This window comes from Mus caroli, chromosome 3 (assembly GCF_900094665.2).
Source record: "Mus caroli chromosome 3, CAROLI_EIJ_v1.1, whole genome shotgun sequence".
NCBI lineage: Eukaryota > Metazoa > Chordata > Mammalia > Rodentia > Muridae > Mus > Mus caroli.
In genome coordinates this window covers 30,731,596-30,753,421 of record NC_034572.1, presented here as the reverse complement: position 1 = coordinate 30,753,421, position 21,826 = coordinate 30,731,596, and the positions used below count along the sequence as shown (strand labels likewise).

The window sequence follows — 21,826 nt, the reverse complement described above, 5'->3', positions numbered from 1 at the left end:
ATTTTAAGTAAATATAAAACAATATGATTCCCCATGACTATTTCGAGTATCTTAGTTATTCATCCCTCCTCCCTCTGCTTCCTTCTCTGTTCTCCTCCCTCTTCCCTCTCCAGTTAGAGCCCCTCCCCCTTTTATCATGTTTCTCTTTCACATAACCTGTATCCTGTGATGACTCTTTCTAAAGCTTCTTTCCACCCCACCATCCCTTTTGTCTTTCCTGGTCTATGCAATTACTCCAAATTACATATTTAGATCTAAAGATTTGGTGCTATGAACTGTAGATTTGAGAGAGACAACATTATGCTTACTTGTGATGGTTTATATATTTATATAGGCCCAGGTAGTGGCATTATTAGGAGGTGTGGCCCTGTTGGAGTAGGTGTGTCACTGTGGGCATGGGCTTTAGGACCCTCACCCAATCTGCCTGGAAGACAGTATTCTAGCAGCCGTTATCTGAAAGATGTAGAACTCTCACCTCCTACTATACCATGATGCTGCACCTGGATGCTGCCATGTTCCCACCTTGATGATAATGAACTGAACCTCTGAACCTGTAAGCCAGCCCCACTTAAATGTTGACGTTGTCCTTGTAAAAGTTGCCTTGGTCATAGTATCTGTTCACAGCAGTAAAACCCTAAGACACTTTCCTTTCTGGTTCTGGATTACTTTATACTTACACCACCCCCATCCCCATCCCCACACATGTTCCATCCATTTACTTACAAATTTTATGATTTATTTTTTCTTTATAATTTTCCATAGTGTTTATGTACATTTTTCATTACCCATCCATCAGGTGAAGACATTTTGGTTGTTTCCATTTCTTCACTGTTGTGAACAGAACAATGAATCGAGCTGAGCAAGTATCTTTGGAGTAGGATGTTGAAACCTGTCCTAGACAGTGTTCTATTGCCATGACGAAACACCGTGACCACAGCAACTATTATGCAGGAAAACATTAAATTGTGTGTTGCTTACAGTTTTAGAGGTGTAGTTGATTATGCGCATAGTGGGAAGCATGTGGGCACACAGGAAGACTTGGGACTGGAGAAGGTGAGAGTTCTATGTCTGGACCCACAGGCAGCAGGGAGAGAGATACTAGGCCTGGCTTCAGCATTTGAAACCCCAGAGCCCACCCCTAGTGACACACACTTCCTCCAACAGGCCACACCTCCTAATCCTTTTCAAAGGTTTTCACCAACTGCAGACCAAACATTCAAATGTGAGTCCATGGTGGCCATTTTTGTTCAAACCACCACAGATCCTTCCAGGTTTCTATCATTTGTGATTTTCAAGTGATTTCCTAGAAATTATCTGGGTTTTCTGAGTCAGTGAATAAGCATTGAGTTTCTTTTTATATTTCGGAAAGTGTGAGCAGCATTGCCCAGCTTAGTCTTTACTGGTTTTCGGGGCTCCTTCAGGGTGTTACATGGTGTTGACATCATAGCTGAAAGGATTTGTAAGGTTCCTGCAGTGTACTTTATCCAGTCCATCTCTCTTAAAAGCTTCAACTGCTTGAGTTCCTTGAAAAGATCCAACTTGTCTTTTCTGTTGCAGAGCAGGTCAGAATTTGTCACAGTGGCTGTTGGCAGGATTACTCCATTAGCCTGCTGTGTTCATGTTCAACTAAAGAGCCTTTTATGTTGTCATGGGAAAAAATTTTAAAAACCTAGGTTATTAATAGTAGTATATAATTTTTAAATTACTTAATTTCCCCATGGTGCTGGGGAATGAACCATGTCATGAATATGCATCTTATGATAGTGATGTTCTGGGGCAAGAGAGCAACAGACTTACACGCTTAAACAAACAAACAAAACCAACACATGGTTCTTTGTAGTTAGACATGTTAGATATCAACTGTGGAGTGTAAGAAGTTTAAGATTAGAAATTGAGTGATCCTCTGCATTTTAACCAATTGGTGTGCATCTTAACTGGGGCAGGTTTGTCCTCTAGAATGCCTTTCACTATATAAGAGACATATTGGTATCTGATGATAAAGTCTGGGTACTCCTAAGTGGCCCATGCTGTATATACACAGCCACTACCGCAAATAGTTATTTGCCTCAAAATGTTGGAAAATTCCAGGCTGAGCCTGGGAACCTCCACATGTGAGTACTTAGCGGTGGAAAAGTGCGTGACTGCACCTGCTTATCCGCATCAGAACACCCTGTGAGATAAGCCAGACTACTCTCCCCCAGAGGCCCTGCCTGGAGGCTCACTGGAATGGAAGCAGGCTACAAGTATGGACTTGCGTCTTTAAGAAGAGTTTAATCTATGACATTCAAACTGCATATGGCTTTCTTTGTTTCACTGTTATTTTGCAGGGACATTTATTCAAAGCATTAAAGTTCATAATTTATTTTTAATATTACAGATCTAGAAATGGCCATTGCTTACTGGAACTTAGTGCTTAATGGAAGATTTAAATTCTTAGACTTATGGAATAAATTTTTGTTGGTAAGTTAACATTTTCTGTAGTTTCTGTTTTCTCTGAAGATTAAACTGTACTTATTTTAATTTATTTCAAGGCATCATTAATTTCAGCATGTCATAGACATAGAATGAGAAATTTGATTACCGGAATTTCATTTTACAAGTGTTAGATTTTCTTATGTTTTGCAACTGCTGGACTAACTTTTTCCAACTGTTTTCATAGTTTAAAGACTTCTTGTTTTTGATATCTTAATAGGAGCATCATAAACGATCAATACCAAAAGACACGTGGAATCTTCTGTTAGACTTCAGTTCAATGATTGCAGATGACATGTCCAATTATGATGAAGAAGGTAGCAAAGGATTACTTGCCTTGCCTGACCTTTCATCTACTGTTTCCATGGAAGTGATCTTCCTTTTCTAAGTTTTTACACATACATACCCCACCGTGTGTGTGTGTGTGTGTGTGTGTGTGTGTGTGTGTGTGTGTGTGTGTGCGAACGCGTGCTAGAAATTGAACCTAGGCTTTAATTTGCTAAGCACTTGGCTGTAATACAGAAGTGCATTTGAATGCCTATTCAGAATTGTTTTTTCCCTCTTGGCCAACTGCCGTGAAGGAGGATGAGATAAAGTCCTAGCCTAGGTACAGAACATTTGTGGTGTCTGGACTCTAGTACCACACTATTAAAGGAGAAAAACAATCTTACCAGGATTTGTCCACTAGAAAGGCATAAGGATATTCACTCATCTCAGCATGTTCAGTTTATTTTAAGAGTTACATTCTCTGTCTTTAAAAAAAAGATTTATTTATTATATGTAAGTACACTGTAGCTGTCTTCAGACACCCAGAAGAGGGCACCAGATCCCATTACAGAAGGTTGTGAGCCATCATGTGGTTTCTGGGACTTGAACTCAGGACCTTTGGAAGAGCAGTCAGTGTTCTTAACCGCTGAGCCATCTCTCCAGCTTGAGTTAACATTCTCTTAATGTTTTTTTGTTTGTTTGTTTTTTGGGTTTGTTTGTTTTTTGGTTTTTTTTAACTCATTTGAATCTAGTGAGGTTGTTTTTTGGTTTTGGGGTTTTAGGTTTTGGGTTTTGTTTTTTTTTCCTGTAAATCTTGTCTGGAAACTCAGAAAGTGTGCTGGATTTGTATAATTTGAGACAGCTTCAGCTGCCTGGTCTTCTTACTTGCATTTGGCCACTGTTCATAAACTCTTGCCATTTCTCTGTGTGCACAGTGTGCCGCATTCAGTAGCATATCAGTTAATCCTTCCCAGTTGCCTAGTTCCTCACGAGACCCGACCAATTTGAGTGCCTATTCAGAATTGTTTTTTGAAATTTTTGAAGTCTTTGAAAACCCTCCTGTATACTCCACATCCTCACCACCATCCCGGGACTCCCGGGACTGTGTGGCTGACCCTCCGTCTCCTTGTCATTATACTCTTTACTAAGCAGAGGTGCTCGTGAGGGAGGGACTAGACAGCTTGTCACAGTATCACTAACTAGACTGCCTGACTTTAATAAAACTCTCTGAAAACCATTCTACTACTGTATTATTGATGTATTGCTCAGAAGAGATATTTCCAGTGGCTAAGCAATAACCCCATTTTAGAAAAATATATTAAAGACAGGAATAAATTAAGACAGAATAATACTTTTAAAGAGTGATCACTGGGAGTAGATAAGAGTAACATACTCTAATTCTTACAAGAAAGCTATAAAAAAAAAGGATTCTATCGACATAATAGCTTTGATTCTGCTTTTCTCTGTTCCCTTTCCTCCCATATTTTTTTTTCTTTTTCTTTCTTTCCAGGAGCATGGCCTGTCCTTATTGATGACTTTGTGGAATTTGCACGCCCTCAAATTGCTGGGACAAAAAGTACAACAGTGTAGCACTAAAGGAACCTTCTAGAATGTACATAGTCTGTACAATAAATACAACGGAAAATGCACAGTCAATTTCTGCTGGCTGGACTGAACTGAAGATCAATCCTCATAGTTCAAACTGAGGGTTGAGACAAAACTTTTAAGGATACATCTTGGACCATATCGTACTCCATTCTTCTACTGGTGGTTTGGGCTTGTCTTCTAGTCTGGGCCACTCTAAGCATTTATATTTCCGACATTGTGGATTTCATCTTACACCTGTGGACCGCCTTAGTCTGTCTTCCCATAAGTCATAGCAGCTTGAGACCGTCTTAGGCTGTCTTCCCATAAGTCATAGCAGCTTGAGACCGTCTTAGGCTGTCTTCCCATAAGTCATAGCAGCTTGATGGTGATTACTTTGAGATTTCCAGTCTTGCATAAAGCACAATGCTGTCTTCATCAGAACACAGTTTGGCATAAGAATTAAACATAATAATGAACACCACAACAATTTATAAAAACTTCTTAAGTATATGCTGTGGGCTAGTTGCAAAGACTGTGCTGGTAGCACTTCAAATGAGAGTGATTTATCTGAGTGTACCGCATCTGAAATGGTGTTTGCTTGGGGGAATTTAATTTTCCTGGCAAACTACATGTACTGTTGGTGTGAGTAGAATACCTGATACAAGAAATGTCAAAACAACCAACACATGAAAAAAAAAAGGATAATCTGGGGACTCCCTGAAATATGTCTTGTGTTTCAGACGCTTACAAAGGTTCTACAGAACAGGTCTGTGGTTATCTTACCCATGTTTATACAGTATCCTGCAGTGAACTTTTATTTAAAAAAATATTGTAATGAGATCAAATGTTAGACTTCACACTCGTGCATCACACACCACATAATCGGATTTCATTATGCTCTGAAATGCTTCTATGCCTTTTGAATAAGTTAAACTATTTCATTTGTTTTGAATGTTTTGGATTGCTATACAATATAATATTCTAAATTTAGGCATGAGGGTTTTAGGTTTGTTTTTTTTTTTTAATTTTTTGTCATCGCACTATGGAACACAATGCAATTCACTTAATTTATAAGAAGATAGTAAGATTTAGATTTTGGAAATCGTTGTGATGAGCCGTGAAGTTCAACCTTTCTCCCATGGCACTGCTCTTTGAGGTGTGGTCCAGCCGTGCTGGCTGCTGACTGTTGAGATGGCTTACTGCTAAATCACTGTGGTTGCCAAGTCTACTTCAGAAGCAGAGATTGTCAGACAGGCGAGCACTGGAGCAGATACCAATGGCTTCTGTTCTATAAATTATTTGACTTTTGACTGTTTTTGTCTCACTTGCATTTGCTATTTCCACATTACAGCAGAATGCAGTCTTGATTGGTTTTGTTTTTTGTTTTTTGTTTTTCCATGACAGGACTCATGCCTTGCTCTCCTGCTGAAAATGCTTGTGTCTCTGATAACATACTGACATGTGAAAGGGGTATGTTCATACAGATTTCCATGAGGAAGTTAAAATGATGAACTAAATGCTGNGTGCCTGGTCTTCAGTAGGAGCAGATTTTGCTTCATGTATCCAGGTCCTCTGCAGGGTACCAAGNAATGTTCTTCAGGATAGNGGAACAATTTATGCAGATATGGAAATGATTAAAACTGCTTTTTAGTCACATGATTTGGAAAATGCATAGAAAGCTTACCTTACAGATATATCATTAATCCAATCATAACTTTAATTTAGGAATGCATTTCTACCAAAAGAAGCTTAGAGTAAATTTCTATTCACGTTACAGGGATTGGTCATTAAAAGGAAAAGAATCTTGCTGTTTTCAGTATTTCTTGATTTCATTTTTGTAAATATAAAGAACTTCAATTATGAAAAAAATTAAAGATATATGTATATATATCTTTAAAAGTTTTACAGACCTATATTGTTTATTCCCTACATGGAACATTTTGAGTTGTGGTATTGTTTTCAGATTGATTGATTCAGATATGATTTGTTTTCAAATGAGACTCCATTAGCTTCTTTCCCTGCCTCATAAATTTTTTTCCATAAAAATCTTGATATTTGTGTGTGGCCTAATGCTTTGGGTTTTACAGATTTTATTTTTAAATGCAAGACTTTTTAACAAAATAGTGTTTGTCATCAGTTTGGTACTAAACATTTACAATTACTGTGTAATTATAAACAAAAATATATAAAGCTTTTATTATGTAGCAAAAAGAGTTAAGGTTGTTCACCATGATGGCATCTTAGAATTAAACAAGACTATTGCTAGGGCTCCAAGAGAAAATTGATTTAATGTGTTTATTCTGAGGGTGACTGTCTGGTTCTAGGGAATGTTTTGTACTACAAATGCTTACCCTGTTGGGGGCGGGGCGTCAGCGAGTCTTCCAGAGGAAGGGCACACTCACTCACACGCAGCCAGCTTGCTGGCTTCGGTTCATGGGGTTCAGTCTTTGTGTGGGCCAGGTCTCCAAGCTGATTCTTTTCTTTTCAGACAGAACCATAGGGAGAGTTTACTTTTTGCCAAATGTCAGAACAGGTACACATTTTTAAATGTAATGCTTTTTAAATAGTAAACTGTATAAAATGAGAAGTACCCACATATAAAAATACTTGAGGTCAAGGTTCTCTTGAGTGACTATCATCTGCATATCTCTGTAAGTTCAAGTGTGTCATTTCCAATCCCTGTCATATTACCCACAGAGGCAATAAAAGCTTCAGTAAATTTGCCATGACTAAATCTTCTCCCATATTATTTCAGTGTTTTAGTGTTTCACATAACTAGCCTAGACTTGAAGACTTTTCATGGCCGAGCGCTGTAATGGCACATCTGGGGGAAGAGAAGCTACGCCACGTGTTTGCTCCGTAATGTTTACAATGTGCTCAGCTGTGTTGTTTATTTAACTGCGTTAGTTGTATACTGCGGCACTGTGAGTGCACCCCTCATCGTACTTTTTAAAAGTTTTAGTGTCGGTAAATTCACTCAGTGAAGCCATCGGGAGCCTTTTATTATGTAATCTCTTTCCTGAATAATTCTTAAACAAGGTTGACTTTTTTTTCCCCCCTCAAGGATCTGAGTGCAGAGTTATTTTTTTATTTTTTCTTTGGTGATAAGTTTTGAGCCATTCCATGCCCACCCTGCTTGTGTGTTTAGGTGTGCTGCTGTTAAGGACTGTTTGGAAACCTGTCATTTTGGCATACAAATAGGAGCAAGTTGACCTAAGAGAATAATTTGGGGATGAAAAATGGAAAATGGTGTTGGGAAAAGTTATGCTTGTTTACAAAGTATGCCCTTGTAAAACGAATGACCTTTTAGTGAGCATTTATGTGGCTCTGAATGTTAAATTGTGTCTTTAATAGGAAATATTTACCTGACATCTCTGGGCTTTTTGTTGTTGTTACCTTAAACTTTTAATAATATGGTTTATATTGAATGCTGAGATGTTTTGATAAGAGTTTTACCAAATTTGATAATGTAATGATAAATGTTTTAAAATGTGAACTATTTATCATATATCTTAGTAATTGAACTGTGGTTTTTATATGACAGATGATGAATAGGGTCAAATTATGGCTCATCCTTTTATTGATTATAAACTTGAGTGTATTTCTGAACCCTTTTATTGCTTCCATTTTTATAATCATAGCAGTACTTTTTATTTCATAGGAATCTAGTGAAGTTAATTTCTGGTTTCCATTGACTCCATTTGGTTAACTGAATTGCTTTATTTGTGCCACTCTCTGGAGGCAGAACAGATAAGCTTGGAACTGTCACCAGTGGTCTCCTCAGGGCACTCTTGGCTTCTTCTTTTCTGTATTGCCTGTTTGGAAAGTGTCATTTGCTGTAGACCACCTCTTGGACAACTTTGCCATGGGCTCATGGAAGGAATGGGTGCTAATGCAGCTTTTGACTTCTCTTTGGTTGATTGTTTTTCAAGATTTTTTTATTTTAAATTATGTGGCTGGAGGTATGTGTGGTGTGTGCATATGATTACAGGCGATGAAGGCCAAACGGATGCATGGGATCCCGGACAGCTAGAAATGCAGACACCTGGAGCCACCTGGAGCAGCTGAGAAGCAGAGCAAGCTAAGCTACCCGTAATCTCTCCAGCCCCAGGTTCATTTGGAAAACAAACATCATCAAAAATACCAGCATAAAACCTCTCATAAACAGTTAGATCATGGTGAAAAGAGCAGACTTAACATGGCCTAAAGGGTAATGGCTTTACCTAGGGCCGGTAAAAGAGAAGTAACTTTGTAGTCACTCACTTTTGCTTTTGTTGTTACTGTTTTGAAATGGGGACTCTTGAACACCAGGCCATTCTCAGAATCACTGTGTAACCAAGGATATCCTTGAACATCTGACCCTCTAGTCCCCATCTCCTGAGTGCTGGGATTACAGTGTGTACTACCACACCGGGTTTATTTGAAGCTGGGGATCAAAGGTGGCATTGTGCATGTTAGACAAGCAAAGTGCCAACTACAAAGCTACATCCCCTACTCTTTTAAACTGAAATTTAAAGATGTACTTACTTGTCTACAAGGGTTCTCTCCCTTCACAAGCAAGTTACTTTCAGTTTAATTTTTTGCAGTTATACTGTCCTTTGGTTTACAGGCTGTGGTCAGGGTGTTTGAGTTGTCCCATGCAGACAGCCCTATTACACTCTTACTGTTTTGTGGGTGATTGGTGGTGGTGGTGGTGGTAGTGGTTTGGGGTTTTGTTTGGTTAGTTTGGTTTTGCTTATTTTGTTAGTGTGGGTTTTGAGACAACTGGCCATGAACTCATAGAGGTCCAGCTGCCTCAGCCTCCTGAAGGCTGGGGTTAAAGGTGCATGCCACCACACCCTACTGCTTTTCTCTCTTCCAACTGTTTCATAGAGTTGTTAGAATTCAGTTCTTTAACTTTGCTTTGATACTGTGTTTTTGAAATGGACCGTGCTATAGCCCAGTGTTGCCCCAAATGTAATTCTGCCTCTCAGCCTCCCAGATGCTGGGATTAGAGGCCTGTGATACAGTGAGCAGCTTGGCTTGACTTTCTTCCTCCCTTTTATGGGTATGGGTATTTTGCCTTTATGTATTTCTGTGTTTCATGTTCAAGGAGCCCAGAAGAGGACGTTGGATCCCTTGAGACTGAAGTTAGATGCTTGTGAGCACCATGTGGCTTCTGGAAATGGAATTCAGGCCCTAGGGAAGAACAGCCAGTCTTCCGGTTCCTTAGGTTGGCTCTTAATATTTGAGTTTTAAAATGTTTTGTGTTTGCTTTTGAGATGGTCTCGTTCAGCCCCAGGTTGGCCTTGAACTCATGGTGTAAGTGAGGGTGATCTTGAACACCTGACCCGCCCATCCACCTGCCTCTGAGTGCTGGAATCAGAGGCGAGGTTTATGCAGTTTTGGAGATGGAGCCCAGGCCCTCCGGAAGCACTGACCAGCAGAGCTACACACCTGTCCCTAAGATGTGCTATTGGTTGTCTGAGAAGGTAACTTTACCTCGTTGGCAAATCTGGAGGCCAATGCCAAGACACGGGGATGAAAAGAAAAAGCCAACATCCACTTAGAAGCAAGTCCTTCTCTAGGAGAAAGCACTCATCGAGTTCAAAGAAAATGGAAAAGTTTTGAACCAAAATCAAAACTTTGAAAACAAAGTTTGATTTGAAACAATTGTGTGAAGCATACAAGAACAGCTTAACAAACATGGAAGAGGAAAAACTACAACTGTTTTACATCTAGAAAGTATCATTGTGTGTAAAGGCATATTCAATATAAATCAGAAAACTTTATTTCAGGTTATAAAATAGAGAAAACTTTTTATCTAATGGAAAAATTGAGTGATATCAAGCAATTTTTTTTTCCAGAAGAAAATAGAGATCAAGATTGGGGATGGATAAGTTTAGAGTAAAATGTCTAAGATGGCCAAAGTGCTGACTGTGCTATGGTAAACAGAGCTAACATGGCCACCTGGGCCAAAGGTCTATGCTGTTGTAAACAGAGGTGATGTGGCTGCCTTGTCCCTCAGCAGATGGTAGCAACTATGAATGGCATATTGATGTAGGACCTGTACAGGCAACATGCTTTCAAGCAAATGTAGGTTGTGTCCTAAGAGTCATTAGAATTAAATCTCTGGACTGCCTGCCATGCAGAGCATTAACACTCTTCCTAAGCATTTGTTTTGGTCGCTCTTCATAAAAATCACAAGAGGCTGAAGGCACAGTCAGTGGTAGCATTGGTACCAGTACCAAACATGGCTTCTTTGAAGTATAATCCCTGCACCTTCATGGTTCACTCACCCAGCAGATCCAACAGCTGCATCCTCACAATCAGGTTTTAGAACAAGACTCCCTGACTGGAAATGTCCCCTCAGCTGCTCCTGTCCCTCCAAGGACTTCTGCTAATCTCTGTGCAGTCATTTCCTTTCAAGGGAGAATCATACAGTTTGTAAGCTTAAACTGTTCTTGGGGTGAACCCTAGAATGTGGGTTAGCTCCTTGGGCTACCGAGTGCTTCCGTTCTGGAGTAAACCTGACTCCATCTTCTTTTTTTTTTAATTTTTAATATTTTTTATTACATATTTTCCTCAATTACATTTCCAATGCTATCCCAAAAGTCCCCCCATACCCTCCCCCCCATTCCCATTTTTTTGGCCCTGGCGTTCCCCTGTACTGGGGCATATAAAGTTTGTGTGTCCAATGGGCCTCTCTTTCCAGTGATGGCCAACTAGGCCATCTTTTGATAACATATGCAGCTAGAGTCAAGAGCTCTGGGGTACTGGTTAGTTCATAATGTTGTTCCACCTATAGGGTTGCAGATCCCTTTAGCTCTTTGGGTACTTTCTCTAGCTCCTCCATTGGGAGCCCTGTGATCCATCCAATAGCTGACTGTGAGCATCCACTTCTGTGTTTGCTAGGCCCTGGCATAGTCTCACAAGAGCAGCTATATCTGGTTCAACATCCTTAATCAGGGAAATGCAAATCAAAGCAACCCTGAAATTCCACCTCACACAGTCAGAATGGCTAAGATCAAAAATTCAGGTGACAGCAGATGCTGGCGAGGATGTGGAGAAAGAGGAACACTCCTCCATTGTTGGTGGGATTGCAAGCTTGTACAACCACTCTGGAAATCAGTCTGGCGGTTCCTTAGAAAATTGGACATAGTACTACCAGAGGATCCAGCAATACCTCTCTTGGGCATATATCCAGACGATGTCCCAACCGGTAAGAAGGACACATGCTCCACTATGTTCACAGCAGCCTTATTTATAATAGCCAGAAGCTGGAAAGAACCCAGATGTCCCTCAACAGAGGAATGGATACAGAAAATGTGGTACATTTACACAATGGAGTACTACTCAGCTATTAAAAAGAATGAATTTATGAAATTCCATCTTCGTTCTTATTTGCAGTAAACACTTAATGTTCCTACTTGGTGTTTGTTTGTTTGTTTTAGGATGATGATGCTATGAATGTCTGTCTTTGTGTGGATTCATTTTCACTTCTCACAGTTTCAAATTTGGAATTGTGGCTGTATCACTTAGAGATGTTCTACCACCACACAGGTGTTGCTGGTTATCCTGGTCCTTGTCTTTCCTTCATATGCATGCTCATTCTGGTTGGTTCTCTTATCTATAGGATGTGCATTTGCCTCTACCTCCCGAGGGCTGGGATTAAAAACATGTGCCACCACCACCCAGCAAGCTATGTTCAAGTCAGTATTTATGCATGCGGTATAATGCATGCAGGACCCATACATTACATGTGTCTTCATAAATCTCTTCACCTATACCTTGTAATTTGAGATATCTGTCATGGCTTTAACTTTTATATGCAATTTCCAAAATTTATGATGAAATTTTGATATACTTAGTAAAAATATCCTAATTTGAACATACTTTGAACATCAATGAAATGTGACATGAGAAGCTGGTGTAGTTAGGTCAGCAGACTTGAAACAGCCAGTGTAATGGACTCAGAAAAATAATTAGTATTGTATGTGTACATGATGTATTTGGGGGGGGTGTGCATGGGGTCTGCACATGGAGGACAGAGAACAGCTCTGCAGAGTTCCTTCTCAAACCATTGCATGGGTCCTGGAGATTGAGCCCAGGTCATCCGGCTTCCGCAGCAGTCACCTTTACTCACTGAGCGCCTCACTGGCCCAGAAACTCCGAGACCCAGTTTTCCAAATAAATGAAGCAGTCACTTCTGTAAAGTTTCTTAGTTTCTAACTGTCCACTTAGCATAAGGAAAGGCACTCAACATCAATAGGGTAATGTAAATAAGCCCGCAGAGGAGCCACTTCTTAGCAGGCATCACTCTTACCAGAGTTGAACAGTAGCTGAGTTATCACTCAGTGACCGCCCATGCTTTGCACATGTGATATCCTGGGTCTGATTTGTTGCTGAGGCTTAGAGAAGTGAACTGTTGGATATTGTGGGTGGGATTGCAAACTGTTGCACTGGTACAGGAAAAAAGATGGTCTTTTCCTGAATACATTGAATACAGAATTAGCATGCAATCTTAAGAATTCTCATAGGTATACTCAAGAGAATGGAAAACACCCGTTCTACAAAAACGTACAGAATATTAGAAGTATAGGAGCTAACAAGAAGCAATGCAAGTAACCACCCGGCTGATGAAGGGATGTGCACCTACACAGTTCGACGGTGCTCGTCGAAGGGATGACGAGCTAACAGAAAGTTCCTTTAAAAATGTCCTTAGCGAGACAAGATAAGCTTCACCACCCGCTCCACCACCACCTCCACAGGTCCCCGGGCTCTGTGCGGACTCCCAGCCAGCTGGTCCGGCCTACTAGCAGCGCAGCTGGCATCTATGCAGGTGCTGGGGGCTCCAGGTCCTGTATATCTGTGTCCCACTCTGTCTGGGATGGCGGGAATGGGTGGAATCCAAACCGAGAAGACCATGCAAAACCTGAACCACTGCCTGGCCAGCTACCTAGACAGGGTGAAGAGCCTGGAGACTGAGGAGACTGGAGAGCAAAATCCCAGAACATCTGGAGAAGAAGGGTCCCCAGGGCGTCAGAGACTGGAGCCACTACTTCAAGACCATCGAAGACCTGAGGGCTCAGATCTTTGAGAATAATGTGGACAATGCCCGCCTTGTCCTGCTCATAGACAATGCCCATCTTGCCACGTTAGTGTCAAATATGAGAACTGGCCACGCGCCAGTCTGTGGGGAGTGACTTCCATGGACTCTGCAAAGTGATAGATGACACCAATACCACAAGGCTGCAGCTGGAGACAGAAATTGAAGCACTCAAGGAGGAACTGCTGCTCAAGAAGAATCATGAGGAGGAAGTCCGAGGTCTGGAAGCCCAGATTGCCAGCTCTGGGTTGACTGTGGAAGTGGATGCCCCCAAATCTCAGGACCTCAGCACGATCATGGCGGACATCCGCGCCCAGTATGAAGCGCTGGCTCAGAAGAACCGCAAGGAGCTGGACAAGTACTGGGCTTAGCAGATCGAGGAGAGTATCACAGTTGTCACCACCAAGTCTGCTGAAATCAGGGACGCTGAGACCACACTCACAGAGCTGAGACGCGCCCTCCAGACCTTGGAGATTGGCCTGGACTCCATGAAAAAACAGAACAACAACTTGGAGAACAGCCTCGGGGATGTGGAGGCCTGATACGAGGCACAGATGAAGCAGCTCAATGGGGTCCTTCTGCATCTGGAGCCAGAGCTGGCACAAACTCAGGCAGAGGGGCAGCGCCAGACCCAGGAATATGAAGACCCGTTGAACATCAAGGGGAAGCTTGAGGTGGAGATACCCACTTACCACCGCTTGCTGGAAGATGGAGAAGATTTCAGTCTCAACGATGCCCTGGACTCCAGCAACTCCATGCAAACTGTGCAGAAGATTGTGAATGGCAAAGTGGTGTCCAAGACTAATGACACCAGGGTTCTGAGGCACTGAGGCAGAGAAGGAGGGAACCCCTGGGGATTGAGGGACCAATGAAAGTTGAGAGCTCACTGGAAAAAACAAAAACAAAAAACATCATTAGCTATTAGAGAAATGCAAAATATAGTTTAATGTCTATCATAAAACAAACTGCAACAAGTTGCTGGTGAGGATATGGAGAAGTAACCCTTACTCACGATTGGTGGGAGTAAACTAATACAGCCATTGTGGAAATCTGTAGAGATCTGTAAAGTTCTACGTGAGCTGTGTGTACCTCCTGGGTATGTACTCAGAGGACTCTATCCCACCACAGAGAATACCACAGTTTATTGCTGCTCACATTGAACACATCCATAGATGGATGATGAAACTATGGTACAAATGCACAATTGAATTTTATTCAGCTAAATAAAAAAATTGACAAGGAAATGGACCTAGAAAATACTGAGGTAACCCGGGGTCAGAAAGAACTGTTCTCATACACAGCCTTAGCTATTAATTTTTATACACGTGTATATATGTGGATGTGAGTATAGCTAGTAGCTATAAAACTAGAAAGGAGACCATGAGCGGGAAAGCAGGAGGCTGGTAGATCACATGATGTGAAAGCTGAGAGGGCACTGTGGAGGTGGTGGGTGGGAGATGCTATGGTTACTTTACACTCGATGCTTTGTGTGCTACAACACAGATGACCTTGACATCATGGTGGGTACAAGGACCAGTCTTAAAGGGGGAAAGCTATGATTCCATTTGTAAGACTTGTCTAGAATAGGCAAAGTCACCGAGAAGGATTTGTGGCTGGAACACTTGGTGGTTGCAAGATTAGGCTGTGATGAGGACATTCTGAAATTAGATGCCTATACACACTGAACCTTATGCCGTACATGGGCACATATATTGTACTTAATTCGATTTTTTTCTAATAATATGCAGGATTGGTGCACACGTGCCTTCAATTCCCCCTCCAGAATGTTCCTGTTAAAGACTTGTGTCTTCCGAATCTTTGATGAAAGGAGCTTTGGCTGGAGTGGAGCCTGGCTGATGTGTTCAGGTCTTTGGAAGAGGTTGGCCTGGGACAGGCGACACTTTGCTGCTGTCCTACATGAGGCTTAGTTACATTCAGCTGCATTCAGTTAGGGGTCCCCATGCTGTACCTCCTCCCTTGAGCAGCACAGAAGAGGTGGCAAGTAATCCCTGTGTCCTACTGTTACCTGGGGACAGTTGACACAAACAGTAAGAAGCCAGAAGTCTACATTAAGAGTTCTTTGAATTTCTCTTCAACCTTACCTGCTTTATCCTCAGCTTCTCAAAGCATTGCAGTGTGTGTAAGGGAGGGTTGAGTCTGCACACTTTGTGAGCACAGCAGGGGTAAGTTGGGATGATCTCCCTCTCCTGAGAGTGTAGGTATCTGCTTTAGGCTTTGCAGTTTGGCTGACTCCATGCCTGCAAACTCATCTGCACTGGAAAGCTAAGGCTCTTGTAGGAGGCAGTCAGTCCATCGCTCTTGAGAACTCAGAAGCTCACATGACCAGAGCAGTTTGGGTTTGGTCTGTGGATCTAGAGCTGGCTCCTTGAGGCTGTGTCTGCTGTTGGAGCACACATTGCTCACAGGCGGTTAGGAGATCTCCCACAGCAGTATCCTTCTGGGGCCTCAAGGATGCAGCATGAGGCAGGGCTTTGTAGATCACATGGAGTCTATTTGAGATAGACACTGAATTTTCCATCTTGCCTTGTTTCTTCTTATTGAGTTATAAGAGACTTTTAAAATACATCCTGGGTGTGGTCCTTTATTTTGGATATATTTTGTGTATAACTTTTGCATCTGCTGTCTTTGTGCTTGTGTGTGTGCCTGTACATGGGGGTGTCTACATTTTCTTACTCTCTGTCCCTTCCACCCTCCTCTCTACTCACTGCTCCCCTCTCTGCCTCCCCCTATCTCACCCCTCCTTCCCCTGACCCAAAACTGATAAAGATCAGTCATTAAGTGTTGTGTTGTAACTTAAGAGATTTTTGCCTAACTGAAGGTCACTAAGATTTCCCCCTAGTTTTCTAGGTATTTTATAGTTCAGACCATTAGAGTTTTATGGTTCAATTTAAGTTTGCATATGGTGCAAGAGTCTAGATTCCAGTTCTATTTGATCAGGTTACACCCTCCCCCCATTTAATTCTATTGATACCTTGTCAATAGACCAGCAGCACAACACATGGGGCTTATTTCCCAACTCTGTTATGAAAAAATTAACTAAGTACAGAAGCACTTCAGACACTTTTTACTACTATTGGAGTGCGGTAGTGTGCCAGCACCCAGGGGAGCAAGGGCAGGGGAGCAGCAAGGACAGTGTCCCAATAAGCCATGCTCTGAAGCCCAACATCAGGAATGCTGTTCAGGAGCCTGGCCTTAAATCTATACATTAGTTTGAAAGAAGATTATCATTTTAAGTATAAAGAAAAATTTATCCCAGAATAATATATATATATATATATATATATATATATATTATTTGCTTAGATCTTTAAATTTCCCTAGCAAATTTTATGACTTCCCCTGTAAGTCTTGCACTATTTACATTTTTATGTCATTGCGAATTTTTAAATTTCATGTGTAATATTTTGTGACTAGTATATAGATAGATTAAAATGGAGTATTGTCCATTTATCCTGAGTCCCATGATGTTGCTATACACCTCTATAAATTCCTATCTTTAATGAATCCTTTACAATATACTACATACATCATTATGCCATTTGCAAATGAAGATATAATTCTTTTTAATTCACATGGATTTATATTTTGTCTTATTTTACTGGCTAGTATAATGTTGAATAGAGGTGGTAAAAGTGCCCTGCCTTTTACCCAGTTTTAGAGAGAAAACATCTGTGTCTCACTATTAAGTCTGATAAGTGTTTTAAACTCCATTTTTCCTGGTTAGTGCGGGATTTTCCTGAGTGTGTTTTCTTTTTTTTTTTCTTTTTCTTTTTTTTTTTTAAAGATTTATTTATTTATTACATGTAAGTACACTGTAGCTGTCTTCAGACACCCCAGAAGAGGGCGCCAGATCTCGTTACGGATGGTTGTGAGCCACCATGTGGTTGCTGGGATTAGAACTCTGGACCTTCGGAAGAGCAGTCGGGTGCTCTTACCCACTGAGCCATCTCTCCAGCCCCCTGAGTGTGTTTTCAATGTCTGTTTAGATGTTGACTGTCCTGTTTGTGTATGTACCACACTGATTGGCTTCTTTTTGGATATTAAAGCACTTGCGTTTCTGGATCAAACACACTGATTATAGTGTGTCTTTCTTTTGTGTCTTGTATCAGTTTGCAAACATTTCTATTATGACATAGTTTAATGAAAGTCACCTGCTTAAAGTATACAATTTCAAGAGTTTTTAATATTTCCGTGCAGCTGCACAGTGATCACCGTGATTAAATCATTTACACTGAGGAGACGAGACCTCAGCCTCTTCCTCAGGGCCACACAATGTCTGATGCATAGCCTGCTGCTGCAAATCCATCACTCATGTACATTTCTTATAAATGAATCATAAACACTTGGTTTTGTGGTTAGAATTTTGATTAGTATAATGATTCCAAGGCTGCTTATATACTGTAGCAAACATCAGTACTTCATTCCTTTTTATGTAAATAATATTCATTATAAAGATATACATTGTTTATATAGCTGTCAGTTGATTGATAGTCTGGGTTTAGTTTGATAATAGGTTAAATAATAGTGCTATCTACATTTATATACAAGTGTTTGTTTAAATGTTTAGAAATATACTTAGGATTCTCTAGTAAGTCTGTTCAACTTTTTAAAATTTTATTTCAAATGTGTTGGCGTTTTATCTGCGTGTATGTCTGTGTGAGGGTATCAGACCCCCACCCCCACCCCAACTGAAGTTACAGACAGATGTGAGCTCCAATGTGGGTGCTGGGAATTGAACCCAAGTCCTCTGGAATACCAGGCAGTGCTCTTTACTGCTGAGTCATCTCTCAAGCACCTATGTTCATTTTTTGAAAAGATTTATTTATTTAGTATACAGTGTTCTGCATGTATATATGCCTGCATACCAGAAGAGGGCACCAGATCTCATTATAGATGGTTGTGAGCCACCATATGGTTGCTGGGCATTGAACTCAGGACTTCTGGAAGAGCAGCCAGTGCTTTTAACCTCTGCGCCATCTCTCCAGCTCCTGGTGTTCAACTTTTAAATGTCAAATTGTTTGTGACCCATGATGAAGCATGTAGTTTAAGTGAGCTGTAGAAATGATTGGACAACAGCAATTCACACATAAGAACCAGAGGTTAGAAATGGCACACACTTTGTCCCAGTATTTACTAGAGCACATTTAGAACTTCTTAATATTGGCCTATCAGTTTCAGATATAGCTTATAAAATATCATGCACAAGTCCATGAAAGTCCTTCCTGAATTGGTATGTTTTTCTGCAACAGTCCTTTTGGGATGTTGATGAATGTCATCTCTAATTCATACCTCTATAATGAGTGATATGAGTTTATGTATATATACATATATATATATCACTCTATTGTGTATATATCACTATATATATCATACACACATATCTATATCTATATATCTAGTAATGAAGGTTTCTGACCAAGTTTGTTGCTGAGGCATTTATTTTGTTTATAGAATCAGTCTGTAAAGTTCTGGGCTCTTGAGTACATCCTGGCAGATTTTTTTGTTTTGTTTTGTTTATTCTTACAATTATTATATTTTATTAAATATTTTTTATTACATCTCAAGAATTTTCCTGATATTTGGTTTCCCCTCCGAAAACCGCCTATCCCTTCCCTCTTCCCCCTTCCCTCTGCTCACCAATCTACCCTTTCCCACTTCTTGGCCCTGGCATTCCTCTACACTGGGGCATAGAACCTTCACAGGACCAAGGCCCTCTCCTCCCACTGATGACCAACAAGGCCATCCTTTGCTACATATGGGCTGGAGCCATGAGTCCCTCCATGTGTACTCTTTGGTTGGTGGTTTAGTTCCTGGTAGCTCTGCGGATTTAGGTTGTTTCATATTGTTGTTCCTCCTATGGGGCTGCAAACCCCTTCAGCTCCTAGGGTCCCTTCTCTAGTTCCTTCCATTGGGGATCTTGTGCTCAGTCCAATGGTTGGCAGAGGACATCTACCTCTGTATTTGTCAGGCACTGGTAGAGCCTCTCAGGAAACAGCTATATCAGCCTCATGTTAGCAAGCATTTGTTGGCATCCACAATAGTGTCTGGGTTTGGAAACTGTATATGGGATGGATCCCCGGGTGGGGCAGTCTCTGGATGACCTTTCCTTCAGTCTCTGCTCTACACTTTGTCTCTGTAACTCTTTCCATGGCTATTTTCTTTCCCCCTTCTAAGAGGGATGGAAGTATCCACATTTTGGTCTTCCTTCTTCTTGAGTTTCATGTGTTTTGCAAATTGTATCTTGGGTATTCTGAGCTTCTGGGCTAATATCCAATTATCAGTGACTACATACCATGTGTGTTCTTTTGTGATTGGGTTACCTCAATCCATATGATATTTCCTAGTTCTATTCATTTGCCTAAGAATTTCATGAATTCATTGTTTTAATAGCTGAGTAGTACTCCATTGTGTAAATGTACCACATTTTCTGTATCCATTCTTCTGTTGAGGGACATCTGGGTTCTTTCCAGCTTCTGGCTATTATAAACAAGGCTGCTATGAACATAGTGGAGCATGTGTCCTTATTTCATGTTGGAACATCTTCTGGGTATATACCCAGGAGTGGTATTGCTGGGTCCTCGGGTATTAACATGTCCAATTTTCTGAGGAACTGTCAAACTGATTTCCAGAGTGGTTGTACCTACCAGCTTACAATCCCACCAGCAATGGAGGAGTGTTCTTCTTTTTCCACATCCTCCCCAGCATCTGCTGTCACCTGAGTTTTTTATTTTAGCCATTCTGACTTGTGTGAGGAGGAATCTCAGGGTTGTTTTGATTTGAATTTCCCTGATGACTAAGGATGTTGAATATTTTTTTTCAGGTGCTTCTCAGCCATTCTCTACTCCTCAGAATTCTTTGTTTAGCTCTGTACCCCATTTTTAATAGGGTTATTTGGTTCTCAGGAGTCTAACTTCTTGAGTTCTTTGTAAATATTAGATATTAGCCCTCTATCAAATGTAGGGTTGATAAAGATCTTTTCCCAATCTGTTGGTTGCCGTTTTGTCCTGTTGACAGTGTCCTTTGCCTTACAGAATTTTTGCAATTTTATGAAGTCCCATTGATCAATTCTTGATCTTAGAGCATAAACTATTGGTATTCTGTTCAGGAAATTTTCCCCTGTGCCCATGTCCTCGAGGCTCTTCCCCACTTCTTTTTCTATTAGTTTCAGTGTATCTGGTTTTATGTGGAGTCCTTGACACACTTGGAGATAAAAATGGGTCGATTTGCACTCTTTTACATGCTAACCACCACTTGAACCAGCACCATTTGTTGAAAATGTTGTCTTTTTTCCCACTGGATGGTTTTAGCTCCTTTGTCAAAGATCAAGGGACTATAGGTGTGTGGGCTTATTTCTGGGTCTTCTATTCCATTGGTCTACCTGCCTGTCTCTATAGCAATACCATGCAGTTTTTATCACAATTGCTTTGTAGTACAGCTTGAGGTCAGGGATGGTGATTCCCCCAGAAGTTCTTTTATTGTTGAGAATAGTTTTCGCTATCCTGGGTTTTTGGTTATTCCAGATGAAATTGCAAATTGCACTTTCTAACTCAATGAAGGATTGAGTTGAAATTTTGATGAGGATTGCACTGAATCTGTAGATTGCTTTCGGCAAGTTGGCCATTTTTACTATATTAATCCTACCAATCTATGAGCATGGGAGATCTTTCCATCTTCTGAGATCTTCTTCCATTTCTTTCTTCAGAGACTTGAAGTTCTTGTCATACAGATCCTTCACTTAGTTAGAGTCATACCAAGGTATTTTGTATCATTTGTGACCATTGTTAAGGGTGTTTCCCTAATTCTTTCTCAGCCTGTTTATCCTTTGAGAAGAGAAAGGCCACTGATTTGTTTGAGTTAATTGTATATCCAGCTACTTTGCTGAAGTTGTTTATCAGCTTTAGGAGTTCTCTGGTGAAATGTTTTGGGTACTTAAGTATACTACCATATCATATGCAAATAGTGATATTTTTACTTCTTTCTTTCCAATTGTATCCCTTTGACCTCCTTTTGTTGTTTAATTGCTCTGGCTTGGACTTTGAGTACTATATTGAATAGGTAGGGAGAGAGTGGGCAGCCTTGTCTAGTCCCTAATTTTAGTGGGATTTCTTTAAGTTTCTCTCCGTTTAGGTTGATGTTGGCTACTGGTTTTCTTTATATTGTTTTTACTATGTTTAGGTATGGGCCTTGAATTCCTGATCTTTCCAAGACTTTTATCATGAAGGGGTGTTAGATTTTGTCAAATACTTTCTCAGCATCTAAAGAAATGATCATATGGATTTTTTTCTTTGAGTTTGTTTATATAGTGGATTATGTTGATTGATTTCCTTATATTGAACCATTCTTTTTTTTTTTTTTTTTTTTTTTTGGTTTTTCGAGACAGGGTTTCTCTGT

General features: G+C 40.6%; 1 protein-coding gene and 1 pseudogene across 3 annotated transcripts in view; both read left to right on the top strand.

Annotated features, from left to right (window-relative positions):
- Positions 1 to 7,060, top strand: part of Dcun1d1 (defective in cullin neddylation 1 domain containing 1) — a 46,472-nt gene extending 39,412 nt beyond the window's left edge. For all 3 annotated transcript variants that reach the window (XM_021158777.2, XM_021158775.2, XM_021158778.2), the window contains exons 5-7: positions 2,378 to 2,460; positions 2,693 to 2,789; positions 4,250 to 7,060. In XM_021158777.2, the coding sequence (XP_021014436.1) occupies positions 2,378 to 2,460; positions 2,693 to 2,789; positions 4,250 to 4,329 (260 nt within the window). In that variant the 3' untranslated portion in view covers positions 4,330 to 7,060. The remainder of the gene's footprint in view (positions 1 to 2,377; positions 2,461 to 2,692; positions 2,790 to 4,249) is intronic.
- A 5,285-nt stretch (positions 7,061 to 12,345) lies between these two features.
- Positions 12,346 to 14,263, top strand: LOC110291112 (annotated as a pseudogene).
- The last annotated feature ends 7,563 nt before the right edge of the window (positions 14,264 to 21,826 follow it).